The sequence below is a fragment of the Conger conger genome, chromosome 5 (assembly GCF_963514075.1).
Source record: "Conger conger chromosome 5, fConCon1.1, whole genome shotgun sequence".
In the NCBI taxonomy this organism is placed as follows: domain Eukaryota; kingdom Metazoa; phylum Chordata; class Actinopteri; order Anguilliformes; family Congridae; genus Conger; species Conger conger.
In genome coordinates this window covers 4,797,338-4,810,336 of record NC_083764.1, presented here as the reverse complement: position 1 = coordinate 4,810,336, position 12,999 = coordinate 4,797,338, and the positions used below count along the sequence as shown (strand labels likewise).

Sequence of the window (12,999 nt, the reverse complement as noted above, 5' to 3'; positions counted from 1 at the left end):
GATTGGCCAGACTGTCTTCACAGCTGACCCCCAGGTAAAGGGAGGGTGGAAAGCCAGCGGTTCTCAGACCTCGAGGACCGTGATTTGCCGACCGTTGGACTATGTGAAGCCTGTCCTTACACTGCCCCAAGGTTTGTGCCTCCACTTCATGACCTGGAAAGCTGTTCTACGTATTGACAACACTGCATAAAAGCAAGAAAACAGACAAAAGAATAAAAAAGAAATTCCTTGCTTCCTGATATCAGTAGCCTGGGGCAGTCTGTAGCCTAGAGGCTAAGATCCATGACTGTGTAGCCACCGTAAGATCCACACAGCCGTCGGGCCCTTGAGCAAGGCCCTTAACCCTGCATTGCTCCAGGGGAGGACTGTCTCCTGCTTAGTCTAATCAACTGTAAGTCGCTTTGGATAGAAACATCAGCTAAATAACAATTATTATTATTATTATTATTATTATTATTTATATCAGATGGATATGATGTAATGAGCATAACACTCCAGATAGGGGCAAAGGGTGGACAGTAAGGCTGTCTGTTTGTAATCCGGGCCCCGCCTTGTTGGCCGAAAGAACAAAACAATGGGCACTTTGAAGGCTCATATCCCATATACCACAGGCAATTAGCAAGAGCATTTTTCCAAAGTTATACAAACACGGGCACCACAAAACATGGCCGCCATCTACCAGCTGGGGGAAGGGGCAGCCGAGGTCAGTTGGATTCGACTGGCTTTGATTTGAGCTGATTCATTCACGCATAAGACAAAAGCAAAAAAAAAAAGTAATTAGCTCGGAAATACAAACAATGTGCAGATGAGATGAAAGAACCCCTGGGGTTTTTAGAAATGAGATCTGACCATTTAAACACTTTCACGACACCACATAATCAAGAAATGCAGGTTTCCATAACAAGGGGTAAATAAACAAACATTACGAAAAGGTCAAAACCGTGAAAAATGCGGAGGGAGGGAGAAAGAAAGACAGAAACAAACATGTATGTACATTCCATTTCAACGATGAGAATCGACCTGAGACTTTTTTAAAACAAAACCAGCTACGTTGACTGACTTTTTACACTATTTTAAAAAGAAAGACACAGAAGAACCATTTAAGAACACACCCTGGAGCTCTGAAAGCTCCCGTGTTCTGTGTCAGGTGGGACAGCCCCACACCTGCGACCAATCCCATGCTCACAACCCCAGCTCCCATGATCTCACAAAATCTCACATATTTACAGAAGCGACCAAGATTGTCTATCAGTGTCTTCGATGGTGAAACTGATTTTGTGTTAGCCGTTCTCATGAGGCAGTCGAACACGCTCGTTATTCCACCAACACACTCTCAGTGGTAGACACCGTTTCAAAAACAGTCTCTCTCTCTGTGTTTGGTATGAACGATCAGCCTGGATTTCCCCATTGTCAAAGCCAATTCGTCAAAACCCAATGCAGAACAGAGCTATGTGTTCTGCGGTTAGCATGTTCATGTGTTGTGTGATGTGTTTTATCACTGTTTCCTGGCGCCACATACATTAACACCCTCTGTGTGTACATGTCTGTGGTCCACTGCCTGCCTGTCACAATCCCACAGACACGGCCAAGAGAAATACACCAGCTTACAACAGCGGCCCCTAGTGTTTCACAAGGGCACTGGCCTGCGAACGCATCTCAGCTCAGTACAGTCTAGTTCTAGTTCCTGCAAACTGCCACATGGACTTCCATCTGTTCGGTCTCAAACCTGCCGCAGCTACAGAGTTGGAACGGATCTCATATTTTGTTTTATTTTGTTATTTTTTCTTTTTTTAATGTGCGCTTGCTTTCCTGGCGGGAGCGTAGCAGACAGATTTACGACAGCGCTGCACACAGACGGCGCAGATATCGGTCTGCGACGACGCCGGAACGGGGAGTGTTGTCCCTGGCGACCGGTCCCACTCTGCTAGACGCATTACCGACGCCGCAGAAGTGTAAGAAGGCACGGTTCCATTTCCTCTTTTGACAGGAAGTGAGCATCCCGGTGCGGTGTGGGAGACAGCTCTGGGCTACCTTCTTGTTTCCGTTACTCCGCGGTACACTCCACTCCGTAATCTCCGCTCTCATCTTCTTGATCAGTTGATTTTGTTGCTAGCGAGCGAACGGCATTGTGACATGTCAGATTTTTTAGTGGTCTCGCCTCCTCCAAGAACGTTAAGAAAACGGAAATTAGTTTGTCCAACTTCCGTGAAGGAGACCAGACTAATGGGGGTGTGTCCTTGCAAATGATCTCGTGCTAAATGCTCTCGGAAACGGAGCCTTTGCAGAAGCTACTTTCTTAATTGCCGAATCACGTGATTGATGATGAAAAGTTTAAATCATCTTAATGAAAAACATTCCATGAAAGTAGTTACTGAATTCCTGAGCATCTCATCTTCTTAACCCAAAGGGTAGCGATGACAACTCCGTTTACATTTAAAATATACATAGCTTTTTGGACTTGCTGCTACAAGTTAAGGGAGTCATTATGAGCCTCGTTGAACATAGAGGTTTTGATTGATAGTTTCTCTCACATGGGCTTGTACAGCAGTAGTGATGCTACAGTATAGAGTTTGCCATATACAGTAGGACCGCTGTCAGCATATTTTTTGATGAAACGTTTTAATCTCTTAGCCTCATCTTAACTCAAAACATTGAGCGTGGACATTTTCTGACTGTAATTGCTGAAGTATCCCAAAAACATGAAGCAGCCTGCGTTTTCCAAAAAAACGAAAAGAACCACAAGCCCACAACATATGGAACATATGAAAGCAAAATGCGCAGGGCTTTAAACTGAAACACTCAATATCTTTACTTCCTCATAGGTGTGATGCTTAAGTCAGGCAGAGGTATTTAAGGTTAAAGGTTTGCTCTTAATTCCTCCATCTTAGGCCAAGGGAAATCGTTCCACTGCCACGTGTCTGTGAAGGTGCAGCATCCACATATCCACCCCCGTCAGTGGTGTCTACTTAAGCTTTTCAAATCTCTGTGTCTCTCGGCTCGAAATACGATCTCACTCGTAATCAGATGTAAAAACACACCTGCCCTCGAAAAATGTTAAATCCACACGCTGCTTAACGAGCTCAGGAAAACAGTGCTGTAAAAACGACTGCAAAGATGCCTGAATGAAATGCAATATTTAAGCACAAAAGAAAATCACTTTTCCTTTTCCTTGTAGAAACAACATCCCGATGGAACAGTGCACATCAGGGGGTCCGATCCAGCCCTCGAATCCAAGTCCGGCCCTGGTGTTCTTTCCCTCCGGGTATATTAACTGAAGAATCAGTGCTACTAACTGACCGGACTGTTTTCACACCTGACTCCCAGGTGAAGGGAGGTTAGACAACCAGCAGGTCTCAGCCTTCGAGGGCCCGTGGTGTGTGTGTGTGTATTAGGACGAATCGCCTGGTTTGATCAGAGGTGTCCTGGTTTCAGCTCTCAGTGTTGGAGGGTTGCAGTGGGGGAGAGTTTGGTGGAGGGGTGCATTACAGCAGCGGTATTTGAAGAATGAGCGGCCCTGAGGTCAGGTGGGGGGGGGGTTATCGTCTGAAAGCCCCACCCTGGAAACGGCCCGGAGGGGTGCACCTGCATTTAACCGCGCGCTCACGCACTCTTTAAAATAACCCAGACTGTCACTCAACATCCACCAGGGCTCCCCTGCAGAACGCATACCTGTTTTAAAATCAGTTATGATATTCTGCAACTGTGTTTTTTTTTTTTTTAAGATATCTTTTAGGCCTTTTTCAGCTTTATTGGACAGTATATAGAGACAGTAAGAATGGGGGCGAGAGAGAGGGAAAGACATGCGACAAATTGTCAGACAGTCGGATTCGAACCGTTGACGTCAGTGCTCTGCAGGCTGCGCCACTGAGACACCATGCAACTGCGTTTTTACACTCCACTTTCAGTCACTGTTCTGTTAAACTTTCAGCTAATTCTTTTAAACTTGCACTCGTGTGTCTAATTTACATCACAAAATAATGATTCACCTTTACTGTTGTGTGTTGACATGGAAGCTTGTATTCAGTTCTGCTGTATGATTGTGTTCTGTGCTTGTATTTGTTATAGCTTATGGTGTTTTATGTGAATAATGCAGCCAGCTTCTTTACCCCATGTGGGATAAATAATGTTTGGCTCAACTGAACTGAATCTAATGTCGAGCAACACTCACCTCAGCTTAAGGTGAAGTTAAGGTCAGTTTAAGGCTAAGGTGCACTGTTTTGAAGTGCAAAAAAGTATTTCAATTCAAATAATTAAAATGAATAGAAATGTACTTACTGTACGAACTACGGAATGTTCCTAACTGAACATTCTAATGCTGGTGATGTAACAGTCACACCTGGTGAACGAAGGCAGTGGAGTTCTAGAACACTCGCTTGAAAAATTACAAATTATTAATCTTTTTTCACCAGATAATTCAGTGACTCCTGTTTGTTTCTCGCGCTGGTGTGGAGAGTGTCTCTGTCATCGACTGCAGAATTCTGGCTCAGCTGAACTCTGCAGTGCATCGGTCACCGGACCGCTGAGGCCAGCAGGTGTCCCGTGACGTAGTTAAACATGTCGGCAGCAGACGGACGCTGAGGTCCCCTCCCTGCCCCTTCCCTGGCCTCTGACCCCAGAGTTAGCACGCCACGCTGTCCCGTGTCCCGTGCGTGCCCGTCTCTCTCCGCATTCCCCGTGAAAAGGCTCGTCCAGGCCCAGCGGTAAATCCAAGAGGCACTGATTGAAAAGAAAACATTTAAAAATGGAAAAAAATTTGGGGGAAAAAAATTCCACTTTGCAGGGGGGGAGACAGAGCCCTTCTGAGCGTGTGCGGGCCTGCTGGCGACCTCACCCTCTGGGAGAGGGAGGGGGGGGTTCAGGACTGGCCGTGTGCTGCCTCTGAATGGAGCCATGAGGAGGGGGGAGCTCACTGTAAGTGTGATGGATGTGATTTTAAACTCTAATGGACATGGAGACACACCCTTCTTCCCTCCTCCTCCTCCTCCTCCTCGTGCTCCTGCCCACCTCCCCTTACAATGCAAAAACCAAAACATAACAACAAGAATATTTACACTTTAAATCTGTTACTTTTTTTTTTTTTGTTGTTAAATAAGATTTTGAAAAGATAGCCAATGAGGTGAGACAGTTTGATTCAGTTTCCCAATGGGGTCAATTTCACAACAAAATGTAACTCAATATTTTCTACTTGAGAGGAAAAAAAAAGCTCTTGAGTGTTATTATGAGACTGAAACGCTTGTTGAGCCGGTGATTGCAGTGCAGACAGAGACGCGGGGTTCAGAGGAGCAGGGCAAGCTGCAGCCTCACACCACCCAGGACCGAAAGGGGACGCTCTTATTTTGAAACGCGTTACTGTCTCCAGCGACTCTGGTTTGTTCATTTGTTTTTTATTCCTTGAGTGATGCCCCGCCCACAAAATGCTGACCTTCCTTAACTTTTCAGTGCAAGCATTTAACAGATGCTCTTATTCAGAGCACAGCCTCTGCATTCGTGCATAGCATCCATCCGTACAGATGGATATGTGCTAGGCAGCCGATGACCTAGTGGTTAAGGTGACTGACTGGAACCTGGACGCTTCGTGGTTCAAACCCCGGTGTAGCCACAGTAAGATCTGGTCAGCTGTTGGGCCCTTGAGCAAAACCCCACATTACTTCAGAGGACATTGTCCCCTACTTAATCCAATCAACTGTCAGTCACTTTGGATAAAAGTGTCAGCTAAATAACACATTTAGGCAAAGGGCCTTGCTGAAAGGCACAACGTGCTCTTTGCTTGCTATTTTTGTGTCCTACCTGCAAATCAAACCTGCATCCTTTTTAGTTACAATCCCAGTTCCCAGTTCCCTGACCACTAAAAACTCCACATCCACCCTTTTCCTTTTATACTAGAGCCAGAAGGGAGAAGGCGAAGAAGGAGACTGTCCCAGAAACACACCAAACAGCTGCTACAGTAACTTCAGTCGGCACGGACACCAGTGATGTCATTCACGAGGGGGGGGGGGGGGGGGGGGGAGGGACAGAACTCTGATGTCAGGCACAGAGGCATCCGTAACGTGGCAACAAACAATACACAGCAGGCGGTGGGTGAGCTGTCCAAAGCCACCTTTAACTGGGACGCCCCTCCGAGGGGCAGGGGAGCGGGGGCAGGGGGGTGTGGCCCCTCCTGAAACAGTGCGACCGACAGTAACAGACCCTCAGGCTTGTTTTCGGGGGCCCCGTCGAGCCCAGCGGGGCTGCGTGGTTCACAGTTTGTGTGTCATAAAGGGAGCCTCGCTTCACACGTTACCCGAGGCCAGCGCTTAGAGGATCCCGCCGCGATCCCGCGAAAAAAACCGGCCACAGCCCTGACTCTCCCCGCCAAACGCAGGGCCCTTCTGTCTCCTGCTGGCTCCAGCGAGGCCCGTTTGATGTGAAACGCTGGCTCAGATTCTGATAATCGCTTTGGTTTTTTTGTTTTTTTGCCTTCCTTATGGGAGGAAGGAATTAATGCAATCCACTTGAGCATCTTGGAACGGTCAAGCTTTCCAGTCAAAATCACCCCCTCCAGTCAAAAATCACCCCCACGACCCGCCCCCACCACACAGGGGGCTTCGCCTATCAGTACTCTACTCTGCGTAACCCCCCCCCCCCCCCCCCCACACACACACACACACACCCTGCCTGTCCATCAGTGCTGGCCCATCTCCTCAGCCCACCGGGGGGATGGGGTGTCTTTGCACTCACTAAGCCTCTCACATTAACCGCTGTCATAAATTGAGCGGTTGCAGAATCAGATTTTTTAATATTTTTTTTTTCATCGCTGAAATATCACCAGAAGCCTGACGTAACATGGAAAAAATCGTCCAAGCTGACAGCACGTGGGACGGGGCAGATAACAGCCAGATCCCCCCCAGAACAGCGGAGCTGAGCGGGGGGACAGCTTCTCTCTCCGAGTTGAACATCAGGCCACTATGCAATCGGGCACCGCAGCCAGATTAGGTCACCGATTCTGGCACGGCAGACGTCATGGGAAACGATGGAGTTTGATGCGAGCTAATATCAGTCTCGTTATTTAATAACAAAGCCAATCTCCAGCCCAGGGTATGCGTGGGGCCAGTGCGCGCCGTAATGTGTTTTTACCGAAGGAGCCTCACTCTTTCCCTGTCAGACTGCTAATGCCACGGAAAGGTATAGATGTTAGGTCACACTCCATACTTCTGCTGCTGCTCCCGTGCAGAAAATATTCCACTTCAGCCCACTGTTACGCAAACTCCAGACTTTACACCAGCCAGATTTTCATTTCTGTCTGGAAAGAAAATGTCTGTGTTTTTCTAGTGATTTTTCTGTTATGTTTTTATATGTATATATCACGTTTATCGTTTACTGATAACAGGGCAAACGGGTTGATATCCTTTTTTGGTAGATTTTTTGTGGATTTATTTTTCTGGAAGCCTGCTAGTTTAAACAGTGCGGGAATTTAGGAAACTTTCATGAGAGAACGGGTGAGATATCAGCCAAATTATGACCATATAAATCTAAATACAATGTGATGATATACTTACTGTTTGCTAGTGAGATTTGTCTCTTTCCAAGTAAAACACATACACTCTCTGTCTCTCTCCAAACACACATACACACACACAACACACACAACATGCAAGTGATCCATTTGCAATAATGAAGAAATATTCTCAATCCCACAACAGTGATATAAAAAATATATAAACGTGTAGCAGGACCTAATTAACCCTACTAAGCTTCATTTAACCCCCAGTCTCCACTCCCTAAAAAGTTGGGTTCACAACAAACAAACAAACACACACACACACACACACACACACACACACACACAAAGGCAATTGTGAATACAATATAGAGCACCCATAAACTACTTTTCAGCCAATTAAGCACAAGCAATTTATTCCAAGGAAAAGGAAACAGTCATGCCTTAATCAGCTCTGTAAAATCCACCCTGCATGAATTTATTGCAAGATATACATCTTGCAAACAGAACACATTGGGAATGGGAGATTGGAAATGTTGCCTACCTGTGACTGGAGGACTCAAAGCAGAGAGCGCTAGGGAAAGGGCTAGAAGTGTCCTTACTGCAGTTGGAGGCATTGTGAATAAGTGTGATATTCCTGGCGCGCGGGCGCTACAGTGAGAGGGAACGGCTGGGGGGAGAGCATTTTCGGAAAGACAGACGGACACGTCTGACTCGCGCCGCTCACCGTTCCCCCTCTCGTTTGTCTCCCCCTTCTGGCGGCTACCGGGAAGTACACGTAGGCGTCGTCAGGTCGTTCCGCTCCCACCCAGCCGACAAGAATGAATCCTGCTTTCCATCATCGGTGTATTGAACTGCATACAGTTACGTGGGTAGGACCCATCCTCTAAAATAGTACTAATGCTATTCTGACGTATGTGACCTAGACGAGGTGGACTTGCAAAATAACGTAGCGTATATTTGAAAGGATTGGCATGACTCTTGAAAATGACTCAGTCCTGCACGTTCGTCAGGTGGAGTTTCCATTCGAGGGCAAAAGTGACGTTTGCCTTCTGACCTTCACCGCAAGAGATACGTTTTATTTTGCCTCCAGGTATCGGCGAAGCAGTATCACGTTTGTTTTATTTAAACGGAGCCCCCACCCTCCCCCAACTCTAACTCCAGTAGCTTAACAAGGCTCCTGCACAACATTTCTGCAGGGTGACTCAAAACCATCTGTTCTGACCTCATTCCGATATCCGTGCGGTCACGAGTTAAGTCGCTTTGTACTCGATGGCAACTCTGCCGGTTTCAAATCTTTCAAGAATATGCCTACGGGCCGTTCGCACCTGCCTGCCTCCACCTGCGGGTATCCTGCGCGCCCGCTGACACCGGGGCCGGATGGACGCCGGATTTACAGCGCAGTCAAATGGACAAACTAGCCTACTGTGCACTTGCATCTAATGCGAATCCGGAGGACAACCTGTGAAACGTCACTGATGAGATTTCAAGACTATCTTCGAGTCGCGCTAAGCGGAAAAACACATGCCGCGACTTCCTTCCTTGTCCGAACGGTAATCTGGACGGAATGAACCCTCGGTGGAACTGCAGCGCCATAAGTTCTGCAGTTACCGTACACCTCCAGAGTGCAGAAAGCGACTTGGCACCGGTTGACGGGAACGTAAAACGTCTGAGCTTTGCTGAAATCAGACTTTTTGCAGGCTACTCCGTTTGCAAGTGGATAAAGAGATTGATGATGAAATAATAATAATAATAATAATAATAATAATAATAATAATAATAATAATGATAATAATAATAATAATAGGCTATACGCTCTGTGGTTTTTGCATCTAAAGAATAAACGTTCGTATATTTGTTGTGTGTTTTAATGCAACTCGCTGCATTAATTACTAACAAAGTGCCATAGGGGAAGCCAAGTAGTCGTGACATTTGATATGAGTCATAAGAGTTCCGTATGATGAGCCAAGGAGTCGTGACATATGATGAGTCACGTATTGTGGGAGTAGCCTACCAACACTAGAGCAAGGGGCTTTCTTCAGACTATGTTCGATCCACCACCACATCTGCCGTTAGACATTTGGGCTGGCGGTTTATTTGGTAGTTTCCTTTCAAAATATTTAATACTGTATAGCAGTGAGCAGATTTCACGCATTATTGTCGGAGTTGGGGTTGAGGGATGATAACAATTAAAACAGTAAGGGTTATATTCAACAAAGAAACTAGTGATCATAGGGTTGTTCTTAAGTGCCGATTAAAGTGACCGTTAAAACTGTGTTCCTGACCAAAGCTACTTTTATCCACTCTCCGTCTTGCCGTGGGAAGCCGCAGTGATTAATCTGAGTACACACGGAAGACCTACACATAGAATATGCTCTGTACTACATTGCATGTCCACAATATCTTTTCATCAGGCTTCACATCCAGAAAAGTTTCTGTTTTTGCGGAGCTAAAATGGCTCACGATTCGTCAAGAAGAATTAAAGCATTGTTTTCAAACACAAACTGCAAACAAACACAAACGGTTCCAGAAATGCAAAACAAATATTTTCAGCGCTGGAAGCTCATCTTCCGTTTGACATTCATGTGACTTTTGACACAAAAACAAAAAAAAGGTTATTTGGGGGTTGATACCAAATTAGCTCCATACTGTTTATATAATGGAAGCCTGGAAGTGCATAAGTGAGCATAGGATTATTGTTTCTCGGGTTGTCACTAGGGGGACAGGGATAAACGAGTCTACAGTAACCATCTTGTACTTATTGTGAACGCGCTCCCTGCTGTACTGTAGACAGTAGCCATCTGTGCGTAAGAGGAGACGTAATACCAGAATGGTTACCTGCACAACGCGGCAATGTACAGCCAGCTGCAAAACGGACAGCGGAGGAAAAATGACACCAGCAATTAGACGTGAAAGCAAAGACCAAGATCGCCATGTTGTGTATTACACTTGCGTCACAGATGATGAATGCAGGAACTCGATGACCAAATGTTTTTCTGCTTATTTTTGGTGTTAAAAAGTAATTCTGTTTTGTATTTTTCACGTACATATAGATAAAAAAAAATAAAAAAAAAATAATGACGGGTGAAAAACAAACAGTATGCGCTTTCCTTTCCATCCTCGGTAAAATGTAGAAAACATTTCCATTGTTTACGTATGTAAACCGAACCCTCCTGCACCACGAACCCCCGCCAAACGAGCGTGGCATGGCTCTTCACAGAAGTGAAGGAGACAATTGTGCTAATTTTTGTTTATGTTTTTTTGTTTGGTATTGCAGTGTGAGCAAGCACTCCCAGAGGCATCTGTCGAGATTGCGATAATGATGCATCACTTCACTCGATTGAAGGGTAACAGAGCGGTAAAGTGCATCTTAATATGAATTGCAATTTTAACTGGCTTTGCCAACTGAATACTGAATACGAAATTAATCCCTACTACTTTCTGGGAAAAAATCAAATGGTAATGTGTCTCATTCTCGTGCTTCTAAGTTTTCTTTTATGGAGGTTATGAAAACTTCAACCATTATAGAAACAACAACCAATGATATGGGCAATTATGTCCAATTTAATTTGAATTGGAATGAGACTTATGTGTTGGTAATGATAACTTCATATCCAAGACCGAGGTAAGGTACAATTAGGCCCCAGGCCAAATTATTGAGACTTGAATAGCAAAAATGTTTATGGTTGTTTATGAAAGGAATTATCTGTTTAACCCTTTGTAGAGTAGGTTTTTGGATTTTTATATACTTTATATAACTGTTCTAGAACTCCATTGCTTTCAATAGCCAGTAGTGATTGTTACATTGGCATTAGAATGCTCAGTTAAGAACGTTCTAGTCCGTTATCTGTGACCTCACACCTTAAAGGGTTAAAGGTTGTATGTCTCGCTGGGTGAGGGGTGTGGATGGTATCTCCTGATATTTAGCTGCTGTTTCCTGTAGAGCTGTGGCATCTTCAGCACCTTGGACAGGGCCTAGCCTCACCTACAGCCAGACACAACTGAGGTTGATTAGTAATCAGACCGGCTGTGGTTAATTACCTTCATCATGCCTGTTTATATGACGGCACTACTGAAGGGGATCATCAAACCATGGTCCTCAAGGGCAGAGAACTGCTGGTTTCCCACCCACCCTTTACCTGGGAATCAGGTGAGAAGACAGTGTGGACAGTCAGTGGCACTAGGTGCTCAGTTAGTTACCCGGGAGAAAAGAAAACCAGGGCTGGATTTGGATTTGAGGGGCTAGAGTTGATGATTACTAGCTGGCAGCCTGCAGCCTCTGTTAAGATGGATGCCTTTGTGAGTACAGCAACTGGACGTGCTTCACCCACGACGTGCAACACGAGCTTCTCACTCTTCATGAGCCAGCGATTCCATTGTCCCTTTTACAAAGCTTTTCTTCTTCTGCGCTTCTGACCTTCTCTCTATCTGAAGCTGTTCTTCTTCTAAGCCTTCGGACCTTCTCTCTATCTGAAGCTGTTCTTCTTCGAAGCCTTCTGACCTTCTCTCTATCTGCTGAATTTAAGAACGAGTGGCTTGTTAAACTCTGCGGCAGGCACAACCTTTGGGATATGAATTGCTCGGGCCTGGGATTAAGGTAGTTCATCCTCCTGTCAGTCCACACCGCTACCAATTTGTACACCGCCCACGAGCACAGACTTCCGCTCAACAGAGAGTGATGTGAACGGTTACTGAAGTGAACTTTGTGTGTTCCCATGGACTCTTTCCAATCCCTTGTTTTTCCACTCTTTTTTACTTTCCTTTTATCCTTTTCTCGCCCCCAGCTCCACCCATCGGGAGAGTGATGTAAAGACGGGGGAAATTGGGCAAATAGAATGCCCTTTTGTTCCTTCAAACGCCAGTTTGAAGCCACGTCAGTTACAACGGCGGCAGATTGGGAGAGGTGGATCCACAGGTCGATCATTTATACGTCACGCTTTAGGTAAAAATACTTCGGCAAAAGGATGCGCTGATGTTTTCTAGCTCAAAGGAAAGACTGGGAGTTCCTAGCTTCTACTTCTATCTCCTAAAAGGAATATTTAAGGGGTTGGAATGTCCTTAAAGATGGCGTACCTCAATCCTGTTAAGAAACTCTCTCTATCTGAAGCTGTTCTTCTTCTGCGCTTCTGACCTTCTCTCTATCTGAAGCTGTTCTTCTGCACTTCTGACCTTCTCTATATATCACTGGTTGTGATATTTGACAAGCCTCCAGGGGGCGTCCTTGATCCTTCTGAGCAGAAACCGGAGCGATTTGCGCAATCAAACGGTAGGACCATTCACCTACAACCCCCCAACCCCCTTCCCCACCGAAAAAAAAATTCAAATCCACATTGCACATTCAAACTATTGACTTCCCTAACCCAAAGAAATGTGAGATTCTTAGATGGCTAATGAGCACACAGTGGAGACAGTGGTGCAGTAATCACTTGAAACAAAATGAAAATAAATCCCTCTTGTGACAAAGATAAGTCATTAGTAGTCTATACTGTACTTCCTGTCCTGTTCTGTGTAGGCTTTATGTC

General features: G+C 45.5%; 1 protein-coding gene across 1 annotated transcript in view; it reads right to left on the bottom strand.

Moving 5' to 3' along the window:
• fndc1 (fibronectin type III domain containing 1) overlaps positions 1 to 2,085 on the bottom strand; it is a 43,104-nt gene extending 41,019 nt beyond the window's left edge. Inside the window, exon 1 of the mRNA XM_061241538.1 lies at positions 1,938 to 2,085. Within this exon, the coding sequence (XP_061097522.1) occupies positions 1,938 to 2,085 (148 nt within the window). The remainder of the gene's footprint in view (positions 1 to 1,937) is intronic.
• Between the last annotated feature and the right edge of the window lie 10,914 nt (positions 2,086 to 12,999).